General features: G+C 40.3%; 1 protein-coding gene across 1 annotated transcript in view; it reads left to right on the top strand.

Moving 5' to 3' along the window:
* The first annotated feature begins 536 nt into the window (after window positions 1-536).
* The window catches only part of AFF3 (ALF transcription elongation factor 3), a 264,286-nt gene continuing 241,834 nt past the window's right edge, over window positions 537-22,988 (top strand). Inside the window, exons 1-3 of the mRNA XM_062514955.1 lie at window positions 537-589; window positions 1,457-1,577; window positions 6,713-7,594. Of these exons, the coding sequence (XP_062370939.1) occupies window positions 537-589; window positions 1,457-1,577; window positions 6,713-7,594 (1,056 nt within the window). The remainder of the gene's footprint in view (window positions 590-1,456; window positions 1,578-6,712; window positions 7,595-22,988) is intronic.

Raw genomic sequence — 22,988 nt, 5'->3', positions numbered from 1 at the left:
AAGGTGGTGTTTGGATGCTGTCTCCAGCCCGCTGTACTGAAACCCTGTGTTTCACAATGAGCCCCTGTGTTTGAGAGCTGTGCTCTTCCCCTGGCATCTGCCCTCGGACCCATCACAAGGCTGCTCTGCAGTCCCGTTTGAGTCAGCGGCATCCACAGGCAAACAAAAGATTTTCTGTTCATTTACTGTCTGTTGAGGCATTGTTTTTAAATACTAATAGCATCTAAGATATCCTGTGTATTTTCAGCTCTCTCAAGTCTCGAATTAGATAACTGTTGGCCTTTTGACTGCCTTGCCTGAGGCATACTAGGTAACATCACGTGGGTAGCTAATGCAACATATGTTTTGCTAACTGGGAAGCTGGTTAGCAAGACAACGTTTATCTTATTAACACATGGTGCACTTCCATGACATTAATATATTTTCCTACTTTACAGATTTACTGTGCCAGAAGAAAAACATTAGCTGAGCTAAGCAAAATAGGAATCAGCATACTTGTCACATTGTCCTGAAAGAACACGTTAACTTCGTGAGACATGTTGGTTTCCTTTGTGAGGAGAATAAAACCTGAAATGTGTAAACCTGGAAGGTGTTGTTCTGTAGAAATTCAGAATAAGGATTCTGTTTTATGTTGTGATGTATTAAACTAGAATTCAGAAAATAAAAAAGGTAATTTTTATTCTGAATATCTATATTGAAACTAATGTTAATTTCTAAAAATTGATGCTGTTGTGTAATGCAGTGATTTTATCTTCTCTCCAGCTACACTCTACTAGCCATACATACACTGTTGTGCCACCATTCATTTATTCATGTTCTGTGGTTGTGATAGTGTCAAATCCATCAGAAAGAGGAATTGTTTCAGTAGTTTCACGACTTGGCTGATTAGGAGAGATCAGAAGAAGCAACCTAACTGTGGAAACCACTACAGCATATAGTTTTAACAGCTCTTTAGGGAGCTAGTTAATGAAAGAATCACTACAGAAACACATCCATGTGAAAAAAAAGGAGCATTTTCATACAACACTCAGAGGATATGTCATAAGTGGAAACATGTTCATAATTTCTGTTTACTCACAGCTGTAATTACCATCTGCCTTAAGAGAACTTCTAGTCTTTGTCAAAGTTGCTTAGATATTTCCTTTGTCACGTTTCAAGCAGAGAAGTTCTGTACAGACTAGATCCTACCATGTGAAATCCTTTTTTATTTTTCTGCAAGAATTTAATTATCTATTCTCTGTGTGAAGAAAACGCCAGCATTCTCAGACCTGAACCTCCCCAGCCTACTTGAACTGGCATTCATCTGATTCATGTTTGTGCTTATTTTTGCCATCTGTCCGCAAAACAGAGTTCTTAACTTTTAAATGAACACTGGTTAATATGTTGCCCTCTAATTTTTAACTCTTCAAAAGCTATTTCTCTCTTTTTATTTATTTTTTTCCCCTCTTAACTCCAGTGTCTATGAGCCAGACAGAAACGTGCTGCGAAGGAAAGAATGGGAGAGGAGAAATCAGGAGGCCCAGCAGGACAACAGCGCGTTTAACACGAGCTATTCCCTCTTCAGCGAACCGTACAAGGTAGATGTTTCCCAACTGGGCAAATCTTTGTTTATTTATTTATTCATTCCACAATACAAAAATGTAGCCTGCAGTAAGCATTGTCCAGGTTTCATCACCCTCCCATGAGTGCTAGCTTCCCAAAGTTCACGGAGAAGATGCATGATTCTCTCAGCATTGGGTTTCATATATATTTATATTTATGTATGTATGTAAAGCTTCTTCTAGTGTTCAGCAGCACACAAGAGTGAAATAAACTAGAAATATCCCAGCAATATTTGAGATGGGATTAAAACTAGGAGGTGAAGGTATCCTGTTTTTGCAATACTTAGAAGAAAACAATTGTGTAGGACTAGTGTGTGAAGGTCAAGCAATACTGTAAACATTGTGTCCTGGCCAAGGTTAATGCACTGAAATATCTTTTCTTTTCCCTATAAGAATTACCAAGATAATAAGAAAATTTGTCTGCTGTGCATTTTTTTCCTTCACCAAAGGCAGAAGTAGCTTAGGAGTCTCAACTCCCTGTGTTGTTCCTCACAGTAAAAACAGTTTGATGAGGCACAACTGTCTTTCATCAATTCCTGTTAGAAGGTCAAGCAGGGCCTTCTACACTCTGCAGAAGCTTGAAAATGGTGAAGAGGACCAGAGAGCAGTGTCCCATGGGGGCTGCTCCTCTCCATCAATTTAACCAATGACTGCCTGTATGTATCAAACCATCATCATGTATTTTCTGCTGTGCCTTTCCAGAAATGTCCAAGCTACTGTAACAGCTACCACATTGTGCAGCCTTTACCTCCATGCAAGCATTACGTGCCTTTGATGCTTAGGGTGCTTTAGTGCCTCTTTCCAGGAGGCCTATTTTGGACCTGGCACCTGGCTTCTGCTTTGACTTCTATGCTTGTGTTTTAATTCTTGTGCTCCAGGGTCAGCTTTTAGCTTGTTCTTCTTCCAAATTGTTGCTTGTATTTAGTCCCTAATAAAAAAGAAAAATCTACCACTTTCAAACCATGTCCCTTGAAGGAACACATCTCTGTCTGCTCTGAAGCTGACCTCTAGCTGCCCAGATTTCAGATTCATTACAAAGGCATTTAGAAACCATATCAAATGTCTTGAACTCCTCAGTGACCTACTTGAAAATGTCTACTGTGAGACCAGTCAAGGGCTAATCCATGGAAGAAAGCCTGGAAAGCATCAGTCAGCTGTGTCTTGGCATTTCTTGAGGTCTGTTTTCTGCTCAGGTTGGTAATACTGAAGCTCAAATCACTTACAGAAGTAGTATCAACTTTGATTATTACTTCTGTGCCAATATACTGACTCTGTCATGACACGTGACATGTGCTGAATGTCATGACACCAGTAGCTTCTGAGTTAGGATGTTAGAACGCACCTCTGTGCAACCACAGTATAATTCCATCTGCTTCAATAGCAGTGGATGAAAAATCATTGCTGTCTCTAGAAGCAGAGAGGATACTGAGTGGATAATCTATGAGACAACCGGAATAATGGCGCTATTCCTGCTTCTTACCTTTAAACACTGTGTCCCTATTATGAACAAACGTGTAAAGAGGTGATGCAGAAATACATCCTACAGGAAACATGGGGAAAGGCAAAGCCCAGGACAGTAGTATAACTCACAGCTGTGTTGGTGTGACAGAGTTGCTTGGGATGATCAGTCATTCTGATAGTATTGGACATCAGAACTTTAACAAGTGGCATACTCTGAATGTCAGGTGTACACTGGCAGTGGACCATTGGGCTCTCTGAACTCAGCCAAGCTTTTGTGAACCTTCAGTGTGGGGGGAAAGAGCTGTGGCTTGGGCATTTTGATTTACTGTGGAGAGAGCCTAACTCCAAAAGAGGAAACCTTTCTGCAAAAACAAAACTGAGGCCCACTTGTACGCTCTTTAAAGATCATGCTCACCTTTTAGGGGTTTCCAGAGGGGAATGAAGTTATAGCAGACATTAACTGCAAGCTCTGGTTAAATTCAGTATTCCTCTGCACAGCTTGAGAAACACAGGCTAAAGCCAATGGATATGCCATTCAGAAGACTGTATCTGAAAATCAAAGGCAGACTGGAAATCTCTTAAATCTTATGTCCTCTCTTACCTTGACATGTATCACTACTACTGCAACATTGAATTTCCTCAAAAATTCTGACTCTTCGGGTTGCCCCTTATCCTGTTCAAAGTATCCATAGCAACCCTCTATGAAGGATTACAGGAAATCCAGTATCTTCTACAGAGGAGTGAAAAAGTAGGAAATCAGTCTGGGATATTTTCTGGACAGAATAACTTGCCCCATTAACTATGTAAGTATTTTTAGTGAAGAAAAAAATTCTGATGGCCTTCCATGCAGCCATCGGGTTTATTTTTAGAAGTGTTATATGTTGCCATCTTCAAATTCTTGTATTTGTCTTGCCTTGCAGAAGAATATCAGAGCACTGTAAGCTAGACCTGTTTGCACAGAATGCTTTTCCTACTTACGCATTTGGTGTCCATGTTTTCCCTGTGGGAATGCTTAAATAAGGCCAGCAATATTTCAGAGAAGATAATAGGACAAACTAAAGCTCATAACAAGTTACCTCAGATCCCATCATATTCCCAAGAGGATGTATACAGGTGAATTCTCCTGTATGAGATCAGCTCAACACAAAATCTCACCTGAAGCTGTCCCCAGTGCATCTTGAAGGAATAAACAGCACGGACCAGTTGTCAGCATATACCACGATACCAGTTTGTTGCAGTTATTCCTGTGGTTATCTGGGATCTCTCAATGCAAGATGTCTATGTGTGACCTTCACATCACATCCATGTAGCAGACAACCTGATGACTTCTCTGAGCTATTGATAATATACAGATAATCTGCAATTAGGCTTTTGTTTCCCTTCCATCCACAGAGCAGCCATCAGAAAAAAACAGACCTTCTTTTAGGGAAGTTGGACTTCTTAGGTGCAAACCCTGCACACAAATTTGTTTATGTTCATGGAGCTAGAGGCAGACAGGTGGAGAGCTGTCCTCACAAGATGTCCACACTGTGGGAGACTTGTGGGTGCCAGGGGCCCCGCTCCACTTGGTGGTCATTCTTGCCATACTCCTGGAAGGGAAAGAAACCTCAGATACACTCTGGCTGAATAATGGTAATGAGTACAGGCCCAACAGATTTCCTGGCACAGAGGGAAGCTGAAAAAATACTTCTCTACAAGGTATCCACACAAGGCGGAGGATCCAGTGAAGCATAAAGAGATGCATTGGGTAAAAGGAAATTTTCCTATGCATTCTGGAACACAGTTCTGATGGTCAAGCAGATGCCCAAGTGTGGAAGTTATTTCATTAACTTCAGGAGACATGTGAGTGTGTCTCCAAGCTTCTTTATTTTCAGATGTCTGTGATGCTTCCCATTAATAGTTTCCTTTTGTTCAGGACATTGATGTGATTTTCGTGTTGACTGAAAGAACACCCTTTTTTAAAGTGGCTTGTTACCTGTGAGTCAGTTCTTCAAACTTTTTTCCATAGCAGATTATTATCTTTGTTTCAGTAACAGCCTCATGTGCAGAGGGAAGATCTGTAGCGGTTGTAGTGGTTGAGCCTTGAGCCATCTTACTCCAAGTTTCCAATGCAGTGTTTTAGACGTGAAACTTTAATGTTCTTTCCTTCCTACCCCTCCTTCAGTATATATTACTGATAGGTATATATATATATATATATATATATAGTTCTGGTAGCATAGTAAAAAAACATACAAGAAAGCTAGTTATAATGCATTTTACAGGTACATGGTAGTGTCCTTGAAATTTGAGGGGAAAAGTTTGAAGCAAAACAGGACTGCTTCTACTGTTAGACATAAGAATGCTTCCACTGTAACCTCTAAAATTTTGCACGTGGCAATCACAGCACTCATTTACTGTGCATTCTTGCCTGGATTCAGGTTTCCTACTAGGAAACCCTAAAAGAAAAGGATTCCAAACTGGGGACTTCCCCTTGAATACCTTCCCTTACATACCCCAGTTTTCCAGAGTGATGTGGTTGCTACATCTTTCATGTTTTTAAATGTAACTTTAAGAGGATCTTCACTTCCTTTACTCCCTTCTTTGTCCTTCATTCTGTTTTCCTTCTAAAACAGAGAGTCTTGAGATGAAAGCTTAGACTTCTGAAACAAACAGGAGTTTCCCCATTCAGACTCCATGTCTGGAAGAGAGAAAGGAGAATTCCACTGCCTCATTACTGTTTTCCTCTGAAAACATAAAGCAAAGGACATCACACGCCTGAATCTTGGCAGGGTTCAAAAAATCTCTGCTGTAAAAATGCTAATGATACACCCTTTTATTTACAGTGGCTTTTTAAAGCAAGAATTTTCAATCTTTTCCAGTATGTTTTATTTGTTTGTTTTATTTCTTTGTGAAGCTTCTGCCTTTTCAGTCAGGGAGTAGATGGATCATTTTTAAGACAATAATTAATCTTAAAGGGGAGGAAGGGTGGCTGTATTCCCCCGCTATGCACAGCAAGCACTGAGAAATGTGAAGAATTCAGCAAGGGTTCTGTTCACCTCTTTTTTTAACAAGAGGAGAGTGCCCTGGAATGAGCACCCTGTCAGAGCATTTTCAAAGAAGAGACATAATCTGTACTTTTCCCATTTCCCACAAGCTGTTTTCAAGACACCTCAGAGCATTTGGCTGGCTTAGACTGACAAATTCATTCAGTGCTTCTGTGGGATGTTGTGTGGCTTCCCAGATGGTTATGAAAACTTAGGCAGGCAGAGGAAGAAATTGGGAATGCAGTGTTTCCATTCATGACTTGAAGGAGAGCTTGCACTGGGCTACAGGAAAAGTTTTATCATGGTCAGATTTAATCCAAACTATTCTGTGCAGTTGCAATAATAAATTTTCCAGTTTCCAGGTAATATACTTTAACTACAGCATGATATCAGTGATAGATTTCTTTTTTTATATACTCTAAGGCCCTTTATAGCTTTTCCAGTTCAGGGTAGATTTAAGATGTTGACAAGTGTCTTCAGAGACAATAAGGATTTTCGATTTCATCCCTCAACGCTGCTGCTGAATAAGGCAGTCTTACTTCAATAAGGATTTCAGCAGAAGCATGCAGGGAATTTTTTTTTCTTATGTTGACTGTAGCAGAACACTCAATTTTTCTTTTGCAGACTAACAAGGGGGATGAGCTTTCCAATCGCATCCAGAATACGTTGGGCAACTATGATGAAATGAAAGACTTGTTAACTGACCGGTCAAACCAGAGCCATCTTGTTGGGGTTCCAAAACCTGGGGTTCCTCAGACATCTCTCCCCAAGGCTGATGAACATCTTATCGCAGACTCAAGACCACCACCTGCTCCTCCTATTTCCAGCACTACTTCCACACCAGCATCCCTAGCTGCCCAGCAGAGCAAAAGTACCACGATGGGCTGGCAGAAGGCTGGGCATAATGCCACTTCAGATGGCCAGCAGAGAGCAAGCAAACATGGACACAGATCGCTGGAGTCACACAAGGGTGACTTCAAACTGGCGAACCAAAAATCCAATTTGGAGAAACTAAAACGCTATGCATCTAGTCCCACCTCCTCCTCCTCCTCCTCCTCCTCCTCCTCTTCCTCCTCCTCTTCTTCTTCTTCTTCCTCTTCCTCCTCCATCTCTTCCTCCTCCTCCTCCTCTTCCTCCAATACTGCCCAGCAAAGCTCACTGAGGGCCACATTAGGAGACAATATCAGTAGAGTCCAGCAGCCAGCGAAGCTCAGTTGTAGCTCAGAAGGAGGAACTCAAGTCCAAGAGAGGCCAGCAAAGCATGGTGGGGGACACTGCGTCCAAAACTTCCCACCCTCTCTTGCTCCAAAGCCCAGTCTGGGTCAGCAGAAGCCAACAGCTTATGTAAGGCCAATGGATGGTCAAGACCAGGCTCCTGATGAGTCTCCAAAACTGAAGTTACCAGCAGAGACAACCAAGTCATACAGGGGAGTGCCTTCCAGCAAGTCTGATTCGGCCAGGACCAAGTCAAAGATCACCAAGTTCAGCATTCCTAAGCAAGAAGAAGTAAGTGTTTTTATATTTCTTATGACATACCCCCCACAGATGGATGGATGGATGGATGGATGGATGGATGGATGGATGGATGGATGGATAATGTCTTAATTGTCCCTGCCTCTTTACATATTTTTAACATACTGGTTTGCATGTTGGTTTTTTTGGTAACACTGATATAGTATATTGCAAATAGCAGCCTATTTAAAGATATCTCAACAGCAAAATTCTCATTGTCTTCAGGACCAAAACACTTCCTACAATGGCACATTTTCTAGTAGTATATGTTATTTCATTGACTTTTTCCTGAGCACTCATCTGTAAAGCATGGATGTTTTTTTTTTTTTTCTTTCTAGGCAGGTGTATTGCTTCTTACTGTTCATATTTCATTGATTTCTTTCTCTTTGGCAAACATTAAATGAAGTGTATGTGACCAGAAATAGTTCTGCCATCCTCAATGTCAAAGTACTTTTACAATCTAAATAAATTACTTACGCAATATGAAATCTGTGGAATAGATGAGAATACAGCAATGAGACTCTCCTTTTAGTTAACAGTATCTGTGTTTCAAGCCAATTTCTGAGAAGACAGAGGTTTCCTTCTTAAAGAATTTCCATCTGTAGGAAACTGGTGTAGTGGGTTGACCCAATACACCTGGCTATGCTACAAGTATGAGAACGTGTCTGAAAAAGCTTTTAGACAACATTTATTTATCAGCAATAGATACAAAATTTGACTGCTTGGACTTACTGTGTATTCATTTATTTCACATTCCTTTTATGCCAGGAGGACAATTTACCACTTTGACTGTGATTGTCTGTTTTTTGACTATTTGGTCTTTTTTGATGGGAAGGAAGTGATTAGTTTTGGTAGAATAAAGGGTGATTTTTTTATTTCAAGGGTGTATTCAAAAGCCTCTATGCCAATACAAAGATGGTCACATCATCTTGTGCAAATTGATAGATCTCCCATGATTTCAACAATTTATAGTATTTATAGGACTATAGGACTCTATTTGACTGTTGTTTACTCTTTTTTGACAGCTGTGGTGTGTCTTGCAATGTTTTGAGTCTTAAAATCTTGTTTCTGGCATTGTTAACAGAGAGGAAACATCTAATATTTGGTGGAGTTCTCTGGCCTCTTAATGCCTATTTTTCATAAATGGAGTTGATTCTTGTATTCCCCTTGGGTTTGGTTTGGGAAAGAAATCTCTCTGGAAGCAATTATTGCTGTGATTTTTCTCTAAGTGAAAGTTCCATCAGTTCCAAACAACATGTAGGTGATATGTTGTTCCTGAAAAGGGGTTGTTTTAGGCTCTTAAGCCAGATATTATAAGCAAATTCAGCATTCACAAACTGCTGTAATTTGCAGCTAGATCAGGTAATGGCAGATAGTAATATCCATTTAGCTATTATTACCTGTTTCAGACTTGTGCTTCTATCTGCAAGTGGGAAGTGTTGTTAGAATTAAAGATGCCTGTGGCAATTATCTGGCTCTTTCAAATTTACCCCCTTTACATGTATGCAATACTCTAAGGACTAGTATGGAAAGGAGTTCTGATAGGCAATCATTTGTTTATCTGAAATTCAGGTTTTACCATTTGCATTCCAAATTCAACTACCTCTGGAAAGAAAGATTTAATTTGTTGTATGTAATCCAGGCTGCTGCATAAGCATAGTTTATACTGTAGTTTCCAGATGAGGAGACATAGATGAGATCACTTTAAACTAACTTGTTTAGATATTGATGGCAATATATGCTATAGTAGGAGAGAGTGGATTGCAGGTTGCCTACTAAAATATTCACCAATTTCTCACAGATTTTATGTGATGCAGTATTAATGAAACAGTGTTTGATAACAGAATATAAACATCCAACTGAAGTTGAAGGAGGTGGACCAAAAGCATTAAAAAATTATTATCAAAATTATGGACAAATTTCTAAAAATAAAATAGTAGGTACTATAGGTGTTGGGGTTTGAAACTGAAGCTAATGAAAGACAATCTTTAAAAATCAATGAAAGACAGTGGACTAGCTATTTTTCATTTATCCTGGTATTTTCTTTGTTCTAACTTTTTCCATCCCAAGTGGCACAAGCTGAAACTTGTAACCCACTGGTCTTGCTACAGGGAGAAAAATTGACCAAGACTGAAAGTTTTTTATTCAGTGTTGCCTAATCCACCCGCCCTTTGATTTTCAGTTGGACTTCTTTTAATTTCAAAATGTTTTTCCATTCCCATTATTTGTATCATAATTCTTCTAGTACAATTGTGTAAGAATTCCCATCCTTTTCTAAAAATTCTGCTATTAAACTCATAAATTTTCTCCTTTACATCAAATGTTTGCCATCCCCTCTTAGGGCCAGACATTTTAAGCTGCTTGCAGCACAAAAGCTGCCATGTGAATGCAGGCAAAATGAGTCCTCTGTTGTTCAGAGTGAGGCTAAAGGTGTTGGCCAGGACAGACCTAGTATCCCTAGTGGCTGTGGGAAGAGTAGAGATGTCACGCAGGATGACTTTGAGGGCAAGCAGGCTGACAAGCAGGCTACAACAGTGCCTGGAATCTACATGGAGACAGAAAATGAGAGTGGCAGAAAGCTGCTTAAGAGCAGCCAGGAAGGAAGGAGAGGGGCAGAGGGCTTGGGGTAGGGTATCTGAAGTGCTGCTAGTGAAATGAAGCTCTGTGTCTGCTAAAACAAAAGGTGTGTGGCTGAGATGGGCTAAGTAGGGCAGTCACTGTTTTCAAGGGCTCGTGTAGGCAGTGCTGTGAGACCTTCCATGCTCCTGGTCAGCTTGTGTCCACCAGAACCCCCAGGTCCTTCGCTGAAGAGCTCATGTCCAGCCAGTTAGCACCCAGCCTTTGTTGTTGCTGAGGTTATCCCTCCCCTTCCTCAGGAGCTGGTATTTCCCCTTGCCAGACTCTTACCACTTTATCTAATACCAGTTCTGGGGCCTCAGCCCAACAGGGATGTGGACCTGCTGGAGCAAGAGGAGGGATGCTGAGTTGATCAGAGGGCTGGAGCATCTCTCCTATGAAGACAGGCTGGGAGAGCTGGGGTTGTTCAGCCTGGAGAAGGGAAGAGTCCAGAGATACCTTATGGCACCAGGATCTAAAGGGAGCCTGCAAGAAAGCTGGGGAGGAACTTGTTGTGAGGACATGGAGTGATGGGACCAGAGGTAATGACTTGAAGCTGGAATAGGGTAGGTTTAGATTAGATATTAGGTGGAAATTCTTTACTCTGAAGGGTTTCCCAGAGAAGCTGTGGATGCCTCATTGCTGGAAGTGTTCAAGGCCAGGTTGGATGGGGCTTTGAGCAACCTGGTCTAGTGGAAGGTATCTGTGCCCACAGCACTGGGGTTGAAGTTAGATTATCTGTAACGTCACTTCAAACCCAACCATTTTGATACCTGTGCACTTCCATTTGTGTTTACCAGTTTGAAAGAACCATCAGTGGAAAGACAAACACAATAATGAAACAAAGTTAAGCTTCCCTGTAAGGACTGGAGAATAAGAAGTAGAGTCACACAAAGTGTGTGTGTGTGTGTGTGTGTGTGTGTGTGTGTGTGTGTGTGTGTGATCAGCAGGATACAAAACCCTCTTCTGTGCATCCCATGAGGTTTTCAGAGAAATGGGACAGAGAATTGGCTGCAGTACAATTATTATTCACTGGAATAAGATCTCTTGAATACAAATTATAGAGCATTACTTTTCAATACACGAAAAAGGTTGATTTTTAATGTGGTTCAATAACTCATTTTATATTTTTAATCAGTTTTGGAAAACCTTCAATACCTTGACACAGACTGAGACTTATAAATTTTTTTAATTGTTTTAAGGAGAATAATTTGGATAGACCTGTGTGTTGAAAGGTAGCATTTACTCATTTGGGAATTTAATCTGTAGTAGCTAGGTTCATCAGTGTTAATTAGACTCCATACCCAACCTCCTGGTCGTTCCAAAATTATCGTGCTGCTCTGTAGAAAAGATAGCTTGTCATCTCAAGTCCTGGTATTTCACATTTTGAACTACTTTGAAATTATAATTCTGTAGGTAAAAACCCACTGTATTGGATAAATGGAAGAAAAATTTGATACCAGCATATAGAGGAAAAGAGGCAGGGAAATCAAGTGTCTGTCTTTTCTAAAATGTTCTTGAGTGAAACAATAAGAAAAACCCATGGTGGCAAATCATATTCTTTATATCCAAGTTCTGTTTTTGAATTTCATCTCCTAGGCTGCATGCTGCTTTTTTATTACATTGAAGAAGCCTTATGTATTGTTCTTTGCTTACTTCTCTTAAGGGTTGTGGAGCCAAGAAACAAAGGTTTTATTCAAGAATGACTATGAGTCTAATGATAAAAAGGAAGATTTGGTTTTGTTAAATTTGGAAACCCATTTATGTGAAATGTAAGTAAGGTCATCATGAGGACATTTTCTTACTCACTTCACATAGTACTTACACAACTTCTGCAGCAGAACTAATGCACCATAGATTAAATGTTGAATTTGGGGTTGTTGTTTTGGTTTGGTTTGGTTTGGTTGAGGTTGTTTTACTTTTTTGTTATGTTTTTTTGTTTTTGTTTTGTTTTAATTTTTGCTCTGATCTTAATCAGGCAAATTCCTATTTGCCGGGGTAAGATACTCTCTTCAGTCACTCTCCTTTGAGGGGCTATATATAGCTATTGTCATCTGGCACACATGCTAGCAAGTGTCCTTTGAATCTGCAGTATTTTTTTGTCTATCAGCTCTATCCCCACATATTAATGGAAAACAAAAACACCCCACAACTCTTCTCTGTCTCAAAAGACTTCACAATTTGGCCTCAATGTTGGTAATTTGATCAAAATCAGTGTCTTTGAAGAAGATTCATGTATAATAAGCAGTTCCATTCCAGTTTAAAATTGAAGATGCAATTTCATGTGCTGCTACATTTCATTTGAGAACAGAAGGTCCAAATAGGGAAGATAGTTATTATCAGTTCATGCTTCCTCTGGAAATACCACGTATCTGGATCTGTGGGATTGTAGAGGGGAAACAGTATCTCATGAGGAAGGAAAAGGGTTTAGAGGAGATCTGAGTAAGTGCTGTTCCCCAAACACCACATCCCCCTGGCAGCAATGGAGCCTGTTGAAGTGTTGCAGGACCAAGAGTAGAATTTAGGTTTTTCTTCTCTACTTCCCAGGGTGTTCACCTCTGGCCCAGAAAGGCAGAAATGAAAATAAAAGTGCAGTCAAAGATGCTTTTAGATAAAAAGGGAGGGAGAGATTGAATGCATTAGTGAAAGGGTCCAGACTTCTTCCGGCACCATTTCAGGATGCGCCCGAAGAGGCTGGAGACATAAGCACAGAATTAAGTGTGTTGATACTCTTCTCCCATTTATTGACTTCACTGAAGAATTGCAGTGCTTGAGAAGCCAGTTAGCAATCACAGCACTTGAGTACTTGTAAGTATGAGCCGGTTGTAGATGTTTTCTTTCCCAGATTTTCATGCTGCATTTACAAGAAGACACAGATCAATTCATCCCTGTAATGGTAGCACTGACCTTCCCCACAAATAAAGAATGTTTTCCCACGTTAAACAGGAAGAACTGCACAACAAGAGCAGTGTGGTGCAGAGATCCCTGCTAGTGGTGAGTTATTCAGGACCTTCAAGTGTGTCTGTGGGAGGGCTGTGTGTTACTGCCTGTATTTATGTAGCAGAGTTCAACAGAGTAGGACTGTGAAGAAAGAGTGTATTAAATATTGGAAATGCTCTTTACAAACACAGTGGAGACCACAATGTGAAGGGTTGTTTTTTTGGGGTTTTTTTTTTGGGGTGGGGGGGTTGGTATAATTTTCAAATTGTGACACAAGTCTTTGCCTTTCTCACATTCTACAGTCTCAAAGGCACATAGCAACTGTGGGTGTGGGCAGCTTCAGTGAACACAGTGGGCCTAATCTCTCTGGTTATTCTTCCATGACAGCTCTTATAGAAGGGAAATGCTATTCAGACACCTTTACTTTACTTTTAGAGCTCCCTACTTTTAGTATTTCTACTCGCAGTGAAACAAGTTTCTCCTTTGAGTTGTCACTATTTTTTTTTCTGGGACAGCACTAGCTAAACTTATCTATAAGTTTTTGAAAATAAAGAATTTAATAGAATAATAGTTTTCTGTATGGATTGATTACTATATGGTATGTGCTGTGTGTTTGTTGCTATGGTGAATCACTTGTTCCTCATTGTATTCCATTGGTAGGATGACTACGATCAGAGAAAAATGTCTTGAAATTAGATGCAAATATGCGATTTTCAAGGTTATTCCTTAATGTTTGCACCTTGGTTTTTTTGCATGTTTCCCCTGAGGTTGTTTTTTTCTAATTATTGAAAACATACTTGAGCAGTTCATTTGGGTCTCTCATAGGTCAGATCCTGTCTTTAATAAAACTTGTCTTTCCATCTTTTCAAGAGTTGGAAAAGTAGCCACTTTTGGAGTAAGGGAAGCTCAGTGGATGTAAGAATATGATTAATTGTGAGAAACTTTTCTTGCCTTTCAGTTTTTAACCTCCCCGAGTGGAGGGCTCAGTTTATGAATCAGCTCTGGAGCTGATAAAAGAGTGCATGCATAAAAATGTCCACAACCCTGTTTAATTGCTAATTTACTTCCCTGTGGCAAGCACTAAAGTTATTGATGAAGGAAATAAGATTTCTGGAATTACAAACCCCAGATTTTAATTGCACATTTCGTCTGATTTTTTAAAATCTATTGTAGTGCTTATGATGATAACTGCATGTAATAAAAGTCCTCCTGACCAGAAACGAAGTAGTCTAATAGATGTTCTTTGTAAAACGTGCCTGAAAAGATACACGGTACTGCTATCACTTTTCCACCTTTGGCCCCATTAGCATGGATTGCTCCCAGGCCTGTAAGGTATTTAGCAGCTGGAGAAAGCAACTATCTGGATGTGGTTGCAGGAGCTGCGTGCTGTAGCACGGCACTCCCACCAACACAAGAAACTGTCCCCCACGTGAGGTTTTAGCTGAGCATTTTCTCCCCATCTGCTTCATGGCTTCTTAAACAAAAGAGAGGGTCGAGGTACAGAGAGAGAGCAAGGGTGGGCTTGCTGTGGAATTCAGGTTAGCAGTGAAATACTTAGATGGACTCCATTTCCCAGACCTCCCATTGCATAACACTGGAGCGTTGTGTACTGGCAACTGCAGTCAGGTGAGGAGTCCAAGCCCTTGCTGCTTCTGCAGAGTACTTACATTAATACCAGCTCACATTCTCCTTTCCAATAATTATAGTAAGGTAGGGCATTTCTGTCTACTCTTCATCTTCACAGCAATCTATAAGGGATCATGTAGGACGTAAAAGGTGGCTTAGGATATTTTAAATTTAAAAAAAATGCATTAAAACTATTTAACTTCTTTGTTCTGTAGTTTCCCAGTCTTTCATGAATCAGATTAACATGAAAGTGCTACCACTGAACATATTCACAGGGGTCAGGTATTACTGATGAGAAAGAGAACTAAAGGAAAATACAGTGAGCTTCACAGATCACTGTTAATTCCAGCTAAATAAATAATGTATATGTGCTGCTTGATGTATAAGGTTAGAGAGGTCAGATCTCCAGCAACTGTCAATTCATCCAGCCAGGCCAGAAGCAGTTAAATTCTTCATTATTGGTCATAAATTCACATGACCAATAATGAAGACAAATAACACTTTTAGACATCTGCATGTTACATACTTTATTCACACTGTGTGTTGTAAAGTTTTCATTTCTGTAGTACTTCTGAGTATGGAAGATCTATCCCTGTGGTATCACAAAATAGCTTCCTAGAAAAGTAATTAACAGAAGGGTGGTTTTTTTTCAAGTTCAGAAAAGATATATAATGTAAGCATCTGATTTCCTGTCACTCTTGGTTAACTTTGTATGAAAATGGATAGCTTCCAAATTAAAGCAGGCACCGGACTGTCTGGAGAAATGCATCTGTAAAGAAATGTGTACATTATATATTCATGTTGTTCCAAATCTCTTAATTATATTTTATATATAACAGTCACATGTTCTGAAATATGGTGCCTTTTTTTATGTCATCGGTCAAAACCAGCATGCCAGAAAGGCTGAGGTTGCTCCTTACATGGTTTAGGACAAGTGTTTCCTTTCCCAAATTCTGTCATATGTTTCCCACTTTTCTTCCCTTCCCACCAGCGTGTTTCTCTGAGAAATGGAGGCATGATCTGAATTGCTTTTCACCACATTTTATTCAGAAGATATATATACAAAAATAATTCAAGCCAGTGAGCCACAAGGTCGGGAATTTTGAGAACCAGCATTTTCTCTCAGAACCAAAAAGTTCTGTTTGTACTCCTCTGCATTTACTGCAAATGGCTGGAAGCTTATGTACCTAGAAAGAAAGGAAAACCAGGAATGTTTTTTGTTAGCTCTTATCACTAACATGGTTAAGGAGAGATGGGATGGAAGACTCCCTGCTTTTTAACTTTTCTGAAATGAGATACTGAAAGTGATCTTTTTTTCTTGCACATGCTAGAGGTTATTAGTATTCAAATACCAGCAGCATAATCCCTTGCTAATCAAATCTTGGTTTATTTAAAGGTTGTACAACTGCAGTCAAATACAGAGGCAGGTACAACTTCATGTGACTGCCGAAACTTTGAGATTTGAATTAAAAAACGGGAAGACAGCGGTGAGATTATTGATCACAAATATGATCCAAACCAAGTATAAATACAAAGTGTATAAAATGACCATGTTTTGGTAGTTCTGCAGTATTTTCCAAGAGGCCTTTTCTTATTTTAATTACAATTTCAGGGACATCTGATTAAGAAAGCATATTATCAGAGACATCTGATACAATGAAATATATTAGCTGGGTAATCTCTGATTTCATGGAAGTAGCAGCCCATAGCAGAAGTACGCTGTTTAGAAAAAAGGCATGGGATGAAGGACAAGTGCAGTGTGAGAAGGATAGTTGGGAAAATGCCATTAGCAGATAACAAATTGTTTTCCTTACACAAAATCATTAATGTTTAGCATGCAGGGAGAGTTAAAAATGCACAGATAGAGAGGACATAAAAATGAACCAGGCTTCATGACAGTGAAGGAATCCGAGAAAAGAATTATGTGGGAAACTGAAGAGAAAAGAACAAAATTATGCTTTGGGAAACATACTGAAAAGGAGTTAGTCATGGTCTAAATTTTTGTCCTCATGGGAGGATCAAGTGCAGTGTGAGACAGTTTGAAAAATACCATAAGCAGCAATCATAATTTATGATAAAGTCTGCATGCAAGATCTTTCAGTAGCTTAGAGATGACTGAGAAGGGCCCAAAACTTTATTGTTTTTCTGTAGTGTTCCCACCAGGAAGCTGTAGGACAGCCTTTCTTCCCATGCAGTTTCTGCTCTCAGGTAGGAATGGACCTACACCCCTGAAAAAGAATCAAACTTCATGTTGTGATTATTTCTAAAGAAGCTTGTCCTCTCCCATGAGAATTAAAATTCAGACAGAGGGGCATCACTGCCTTCACAGATGTGCTATCACTGTCTTGGGGGAGAAAATGCTCTACCTGTTTTGCCCCCATAAGTGGAACTGCAAAAGGTACAAACCTGGGCTTGTGGGTACATGTAGCTTTTGTGGGAGGTGGAGGAGGCAAAACCTCATGCTCAAGCAGGGTGTCTAAATATCTGTGGACAACCTCTGCACAGAGCTGACATCTGAAACAGCAGCTCCTATTTTTTCCCCACCACCCCTACTCATAAGGAATATAGCTTTTGATAATACCCAGCTGCATTCTTATCAGTAAAAAAGAGTGTGTTTTTTACTACTGTAATCTATTGCATTTAGGAGTTTCAAAGCTCTTCATAAGCATTAATGACATCTCTGAAAATAGTATTTTGAATCTGGTTGCAAAAGGGATTAGCTGAGGTGAAGGCAGATGGGGACACCTTCTGTGATGGTGCTGCTGCCAGAACAGCCCTGCTTCCCTTGGCACCACTTGCTGATGGCCCCATGGAGGGATCAGATGGAAAATTATGTGGGAAGCTTGTAGAGGACAGGATGACACACCTGGATCGTGCACCTTACTCCATTCCCAGACCAAGGCTAGACAAGAGTAGTGGCTGGCCACAGGCCCAGAGCAAGCAGAGCCAGGGTGAGTTAGGTCAAAGCTGAGTGCAGAAGTGCAAAGACTGAACCCCCAGTTCTGTGTTCTGATGTCTGTGCCACAGCTGACCCCATACACAGTGACACATGAAACTCTTCCATAACTTTGCGCTGGAGATGGAAGATAACACAGAAACATAACTAAAGGCTTCTTACTAAACTCAAATTAATGTTTCTCACTGTATTTCTTCCTGTCATTTAGGTCACTTGAGGCAGAGACAGTTCCTGAATGATTATGTCACTTACGGTTTACCGCTTCCATCTGAGTTATTCACTGCACATCCTCCACTAGAAATTAATAGGAGCTTTGCCATTGCATTCAGTGGCAGCAAGACCAGGGTTTGACAGGGAGGAATATTTCTTTTCTACATTGTATGAACTTCCTTTGCTCAAGAAGATATTGCTTGAGGGAAGACGGTCTTTGTCTTCAATCCATCCTTTGTTTTGTTCCAGAAGTGCAGATGTAACACTTGTGGTTGTTTTTTGACATCATTATTACTTTGAAGAAAGTCAGTAATAGTAATGCAGAATAAAAAGTGGGGCAGAAGCCAGCATTTTAACTCAGAAACACCATGCTGCATTAATCTGTTAATTTCAGGTCATGTCTTTAGCTCATCAAAGGAGCTCCTTGACCAGTCTGAGGTGTTTGAGTAATTTTTTTCTCTCATGTAATTAAAGTTTCTAGCTCCCTGTTCAGAATCAGTTTCCTCACCAACTGTTCAGTGAATAAATCTACGTGAGTGATTTCCTGACAGTTGTACATTAGGAATTATGGCATATCTCTGCTCATAACTTACAGAACTATCTCAATACAGGGAAGAGACCGTAAAACATGCCGAATGGGGATTTCTCAGATATGCTAATTGCTGCTATATAAAGAGCACGGGATGAAGAGCTGCCACAGAGGAAGTTCAGCTTAAAAGTACCTGCCACAAATCTTTGAAGGTCCACAGAGAAGCAAATCCTTCTGCTGCCACTTCTTGGCAGAGCTGTGCTGAGCAAAGCCTTTGTAGCTGAATGAGCTTGGGCAGGGAGGGCTGGTGGCTCCCTGCAGGCCAGTGCAGTGGCCAGACAGGAGCTGGGACAGAGGTCTGCCTCTCCAGGAGCTTCTGCCAGCATCTGGGGACCTGTGGGATTGGCACAGTACCAGTATAGGAAGCATTCTCCATCTTCTTGGATTCTTGGGTGGGGTGCCCAGGTGAGGTTCTTGTCTGTTCTAAAATACACAAATACAGGTCTGATTAATTTCTCTTGAAATGGACTGGATCACATTTCGCACTCCCGTCTTCTCATCCACGAGCTTGGCTCTCAAAGCTGCTGTTTCCTTAATAATGAATTTTTGTGTATTCAGAGCAAGGGCTAAACTAATGGACATCCACTGCCTCTTCTGACAAGCTTAGGTTTGCCATTCTGTCACAGGAGGACATTGTCCATGTAAAAAGCTTACCCTTTTTTTTTTTTTAATTTATAAGAAGTTGACATCCATGCCAAACTTTGCAAATGAACTCCTTATCTGTAGAGTAGCACAAAAGAATTCACAGCATGGAGGGGAAGATAGAGTTGAGCAAATCTGCTGTAACCAGGTGTGAGTTACACTCCTGTAGCTTTTCTATATGGTATATTTTATACATTGACTACAGATAGGTATTTTTGCACTCAGTGGAGTGGGGCTGAATCACTGAACTCATGTTAAGTAGGCCATTAAGCATCATTGTTTAATACTGACTTTTAGCCATTGCACTTAAACCTTTTGCCTCAAACCTTTTGCCTCAGGTTGACCTAGTAGACAAAAATCAAAATTGCTGTGCCCCAGCAACTAACTGCAGCTGTGTCACTTCCGCTGATACACATGTAAACTTTCTTTTGTTTTGTAAACAAGTTTTCTGTAATGTGAAATACATATCCTACTGAATATTATAATTAATATGGAAAGATGAAACCACAAAGCTATTATTCAATAATCTTAATATAGACTACTTCTTTTAAAATAAGTTAGCTAGACAAATCAAACAGTATAGAAATGGAATCTGCCTTTGTAGGCCCTGTGGGAAACTCAGCTAATGAACTGAGGAATATCAGTTTCTAGACAGGAAAGAAAGTCTGCTTAATTTAAAGAAGTAAGTTCAACTATTTGCCTCCTTATTCTAAAATCATGGTTTTAGGCATAATCACACAATATGAAAAACAAAATAAACAACTTTCCATGCAGCCCTGTGTGTTTTGAAACACCATGCGAAATACAATTAACTTTAAAATGGTAAATTGTAATGCTAAAAACAAAACAAAACAAAACAAAAAAAACAAACAAACAAACCAAAACACTACTGCCTTCCGGGTGTGACTGTCTTTTTAATTTGATGATGTCACCCTGTGAGCCATTAAAGCATTATCAATGAGCAGGCTGTGCTTTTTCTAATGATTACTGTGGAGTTGAAAAAGACTCTATAATGTTCCTGCAGTTTGTTCATCATTTTTGTTTGATAATTGTCCTGAAAATCAATGACAGCTACTGAGTACAAAAATTTGATTGAACCAAGTATAAATATAGGCAGCAATTTAGACTGTTCTTACTCAATAGGAAAATGTCTTTGGCTAATAAGCGGATTCCTATCTAAATTCATGAGTTCTTTTATGACATTTTGGGTTAAGCCTGAAATAGATTAATCTTTTTCTGATAAAGTTGCATAAGCTGTGATTTCTTTGGTGACCACATTTAATTGGATATTAAATAAAGTGCTTATCTTTACACCAACAGGTTTTATAGGCTGGATTTCCCAGATTTAATAACAAGTAATAGGCATACACAAAATTTTTCTGATAAAACTGTGATATGCTCAGATTAAAAATTAGACTGTCCTGATTCAGGTAGGTTTTTGAGGTGCATAATTACAACTGAGGGTTAAATACACAGAATAAAGGGAAACTGCAGGATGGTGCAAATAGCTGTGAGAACAGGTCAGCTTTGTATATTCTTCTTTCCCACTTATTCTTCAGCAAATGTACAGCAGGGTGGTTTTCTGTTGGGTTTGACAAGAAGCTTGAATTCTTGATAATGTTTTTGAAAAACCTGAGGTTGGGATTCATTATGCAAGGTGCTGTACAAGCACACAGCGAGAAGTATCGTATGATAGAGCCTATCAGCCCTGGAAAGGCAGAGGAAAGGTTAACAGAAGCCTGGAAAGTAAATTAACCTATCACACCTGAAGAAAGGAGATAGCGACAAGGCTGAGAGAAGTACCCAAATAGAAAAAAAAAAACATAGATGGTGTTTGGGTGGAGGAAGTCTTGACAGGGTGAGCAAAGACCACACTTGGGAGGAAAAGTGAGGTGAGGAGGAGGTGGAGAAGGTGAAGCTGAAAGCACAGCCCAGCTGTTACAGGAGGCATGTGTCTGGTACTCCACTTGCTGGAGAGGGCAGACTGACAAAAGGGCTCCAAAGGGGCAGAAGATAGTTAGGACTCACTGCATTTCCTTCAGTGATAATGAAGGACACTCTTTGGAGCTGAAAGGACACTTCTGTCCCAGAAAAGTGCAGCACACTGAAGGAATTTGGCTGGATGGCTGGGGCACATGTGTGAGATCAGTGGAAAGGAATAGAGCAGCTGTGCAGAATAAGACAGGAGGGGAACCACCAGTGTGAGCCGGAGGCCTTACATGGGGAGGAAATAAATGAAGTTTACATTTGCATTGGGTAGACTGTGCTAAACCAAATGATGTGGAGCTCATGCTAATTACAGTTTTTTTCTCACCGGTATGACATATTGTGAATGTGAAAAGAAACTGATGCCTCCCTATCTAACCAAGACTAATTTTGGCTTTCTGTGCATGGAGCTGGCAGCCCTCTGATAGTGTTTTGTTGATTTTGTTCTTATACATGGATGAGAGAATTGTACTAGCAGTAAGCAGCACTAAGCTCAGGAGCTTGGACAACCCTCTCCTGATGGATTTGACTCTCATGAGATCATCCAGAAAGAGTTGCGGCGTGAGTTTGTTTGGTTTTTCCCTCTAAATAAAATGGACCCATTCCACACAGCATGTAATTGTTCCCGAGCTAATGTCAGACTTGCAATTGATTATTTCTCACTGGTGGAAGGTTACTTCTCACAGCAAGTCAGCAAGGCTGGCAGTGCTACATGTGGCATTGTTGCCCAGGCTCTGGTGACACCAAGCTGCTGGCATTGTTGGGCTGAGGCTCAAGGCAGAAGGTGTTAAATATCCCAACTGTGTTACTGAAAAATAAAAATGGAAAATAGGTTCCACTGAGTAATGGGGACAAGCATAATGGCCTTGTGTTGTATTTCAGTCTGGGGTCACTGGGCCCTGTCCTTTAGCATAGATGAAATAGCTGGTGTCCAGATGATAAAGATGTTGACAATCATCTTCCTCCAGAGACCCCACAAAGTTAAGCCATTTTCTTTTACTTTCACCTAATTTTCTTTTATTTTGGCTTGTCATGACTTTTGGCACTGGCATGAGGAGGTTTTCTGGAGGAATTTCTTTTGCCTTGGCATTTGGTAATGCAAAGCATTTTGTTAAGATTTTTTTTCTTTGAAGCCACATTTTTTGTTAAGACCTTTCAGGATGGAATTCTATTTGCTGCTTCTTGCAGAAGTCAGCTAGTAAATTAGCAGCCATTATTTCCCCCTAGGCTTCAGAAAAAAAAAAAAAGGTAAATTACTTAAGTTTTTCTCTGACTTGTTTCATTTCCAGTAAAACAAGTATTTCCAATGAAACATCAGGAAAGGGATGACAAGCTTCAGAGCTTGTGTTGGTTTTGGAGGCCAAGAGCTGGTTGAAGGGCTGCATCAGCCCACAAACACCCTGGTTTGTGTGGAAAGGAAGGCAGCACAGGGCTGTCTGGTGGCAGCCACAGCCTGCCCTGAGATGGGACAGGATGCATCTCAGTGCCCAGCTGGGAATTCCCAGGGATGTCTGCAGCCTCTGCTGTCAGCAAGCAGGTGGCATGTTCCCTGTGCAGTTTGAGGCAGTGATAAACTATTATGTGACTAGCTTGGAGACTTTTCTTAGCAGAGCTGTATCTGTTTTTAAACCTTGTGCAAAAACATGGGTACCCAAGTTAGCACCTGGTGTACCCTTGGAGATGTGGTTTGTAAGGGGGCTGTTTGTGTTTAGATCTCATTTCTTCCCTTATAAGTTAGGAAGTTAGGAAGACTTACAGTAGCCTGTGGAATAGATCAAGGGAAAGCAGGTCTGTACAAAAGTCTCTGCTCTGTCAGGATGTCA

This window comes from Cinclus cinclus, chromosome 2 (assembly GCF_963662255.1).
Source record: "Cinclus cinclus chromosome 2, bCinCin1.1, whole genome shotgun sequence".
Taxonomy (NCBI): domain Eukaryota; kingdom Metazoa; phylum Chordata; class Aves; order Passeriformes; family Cinclidae; genus Cinclus; species Cinclus cinclus.
Note: the sequence above shows the minus strand (reverse complement) of the source record. Positions and strands in the feature narration are given on the sequence as shown.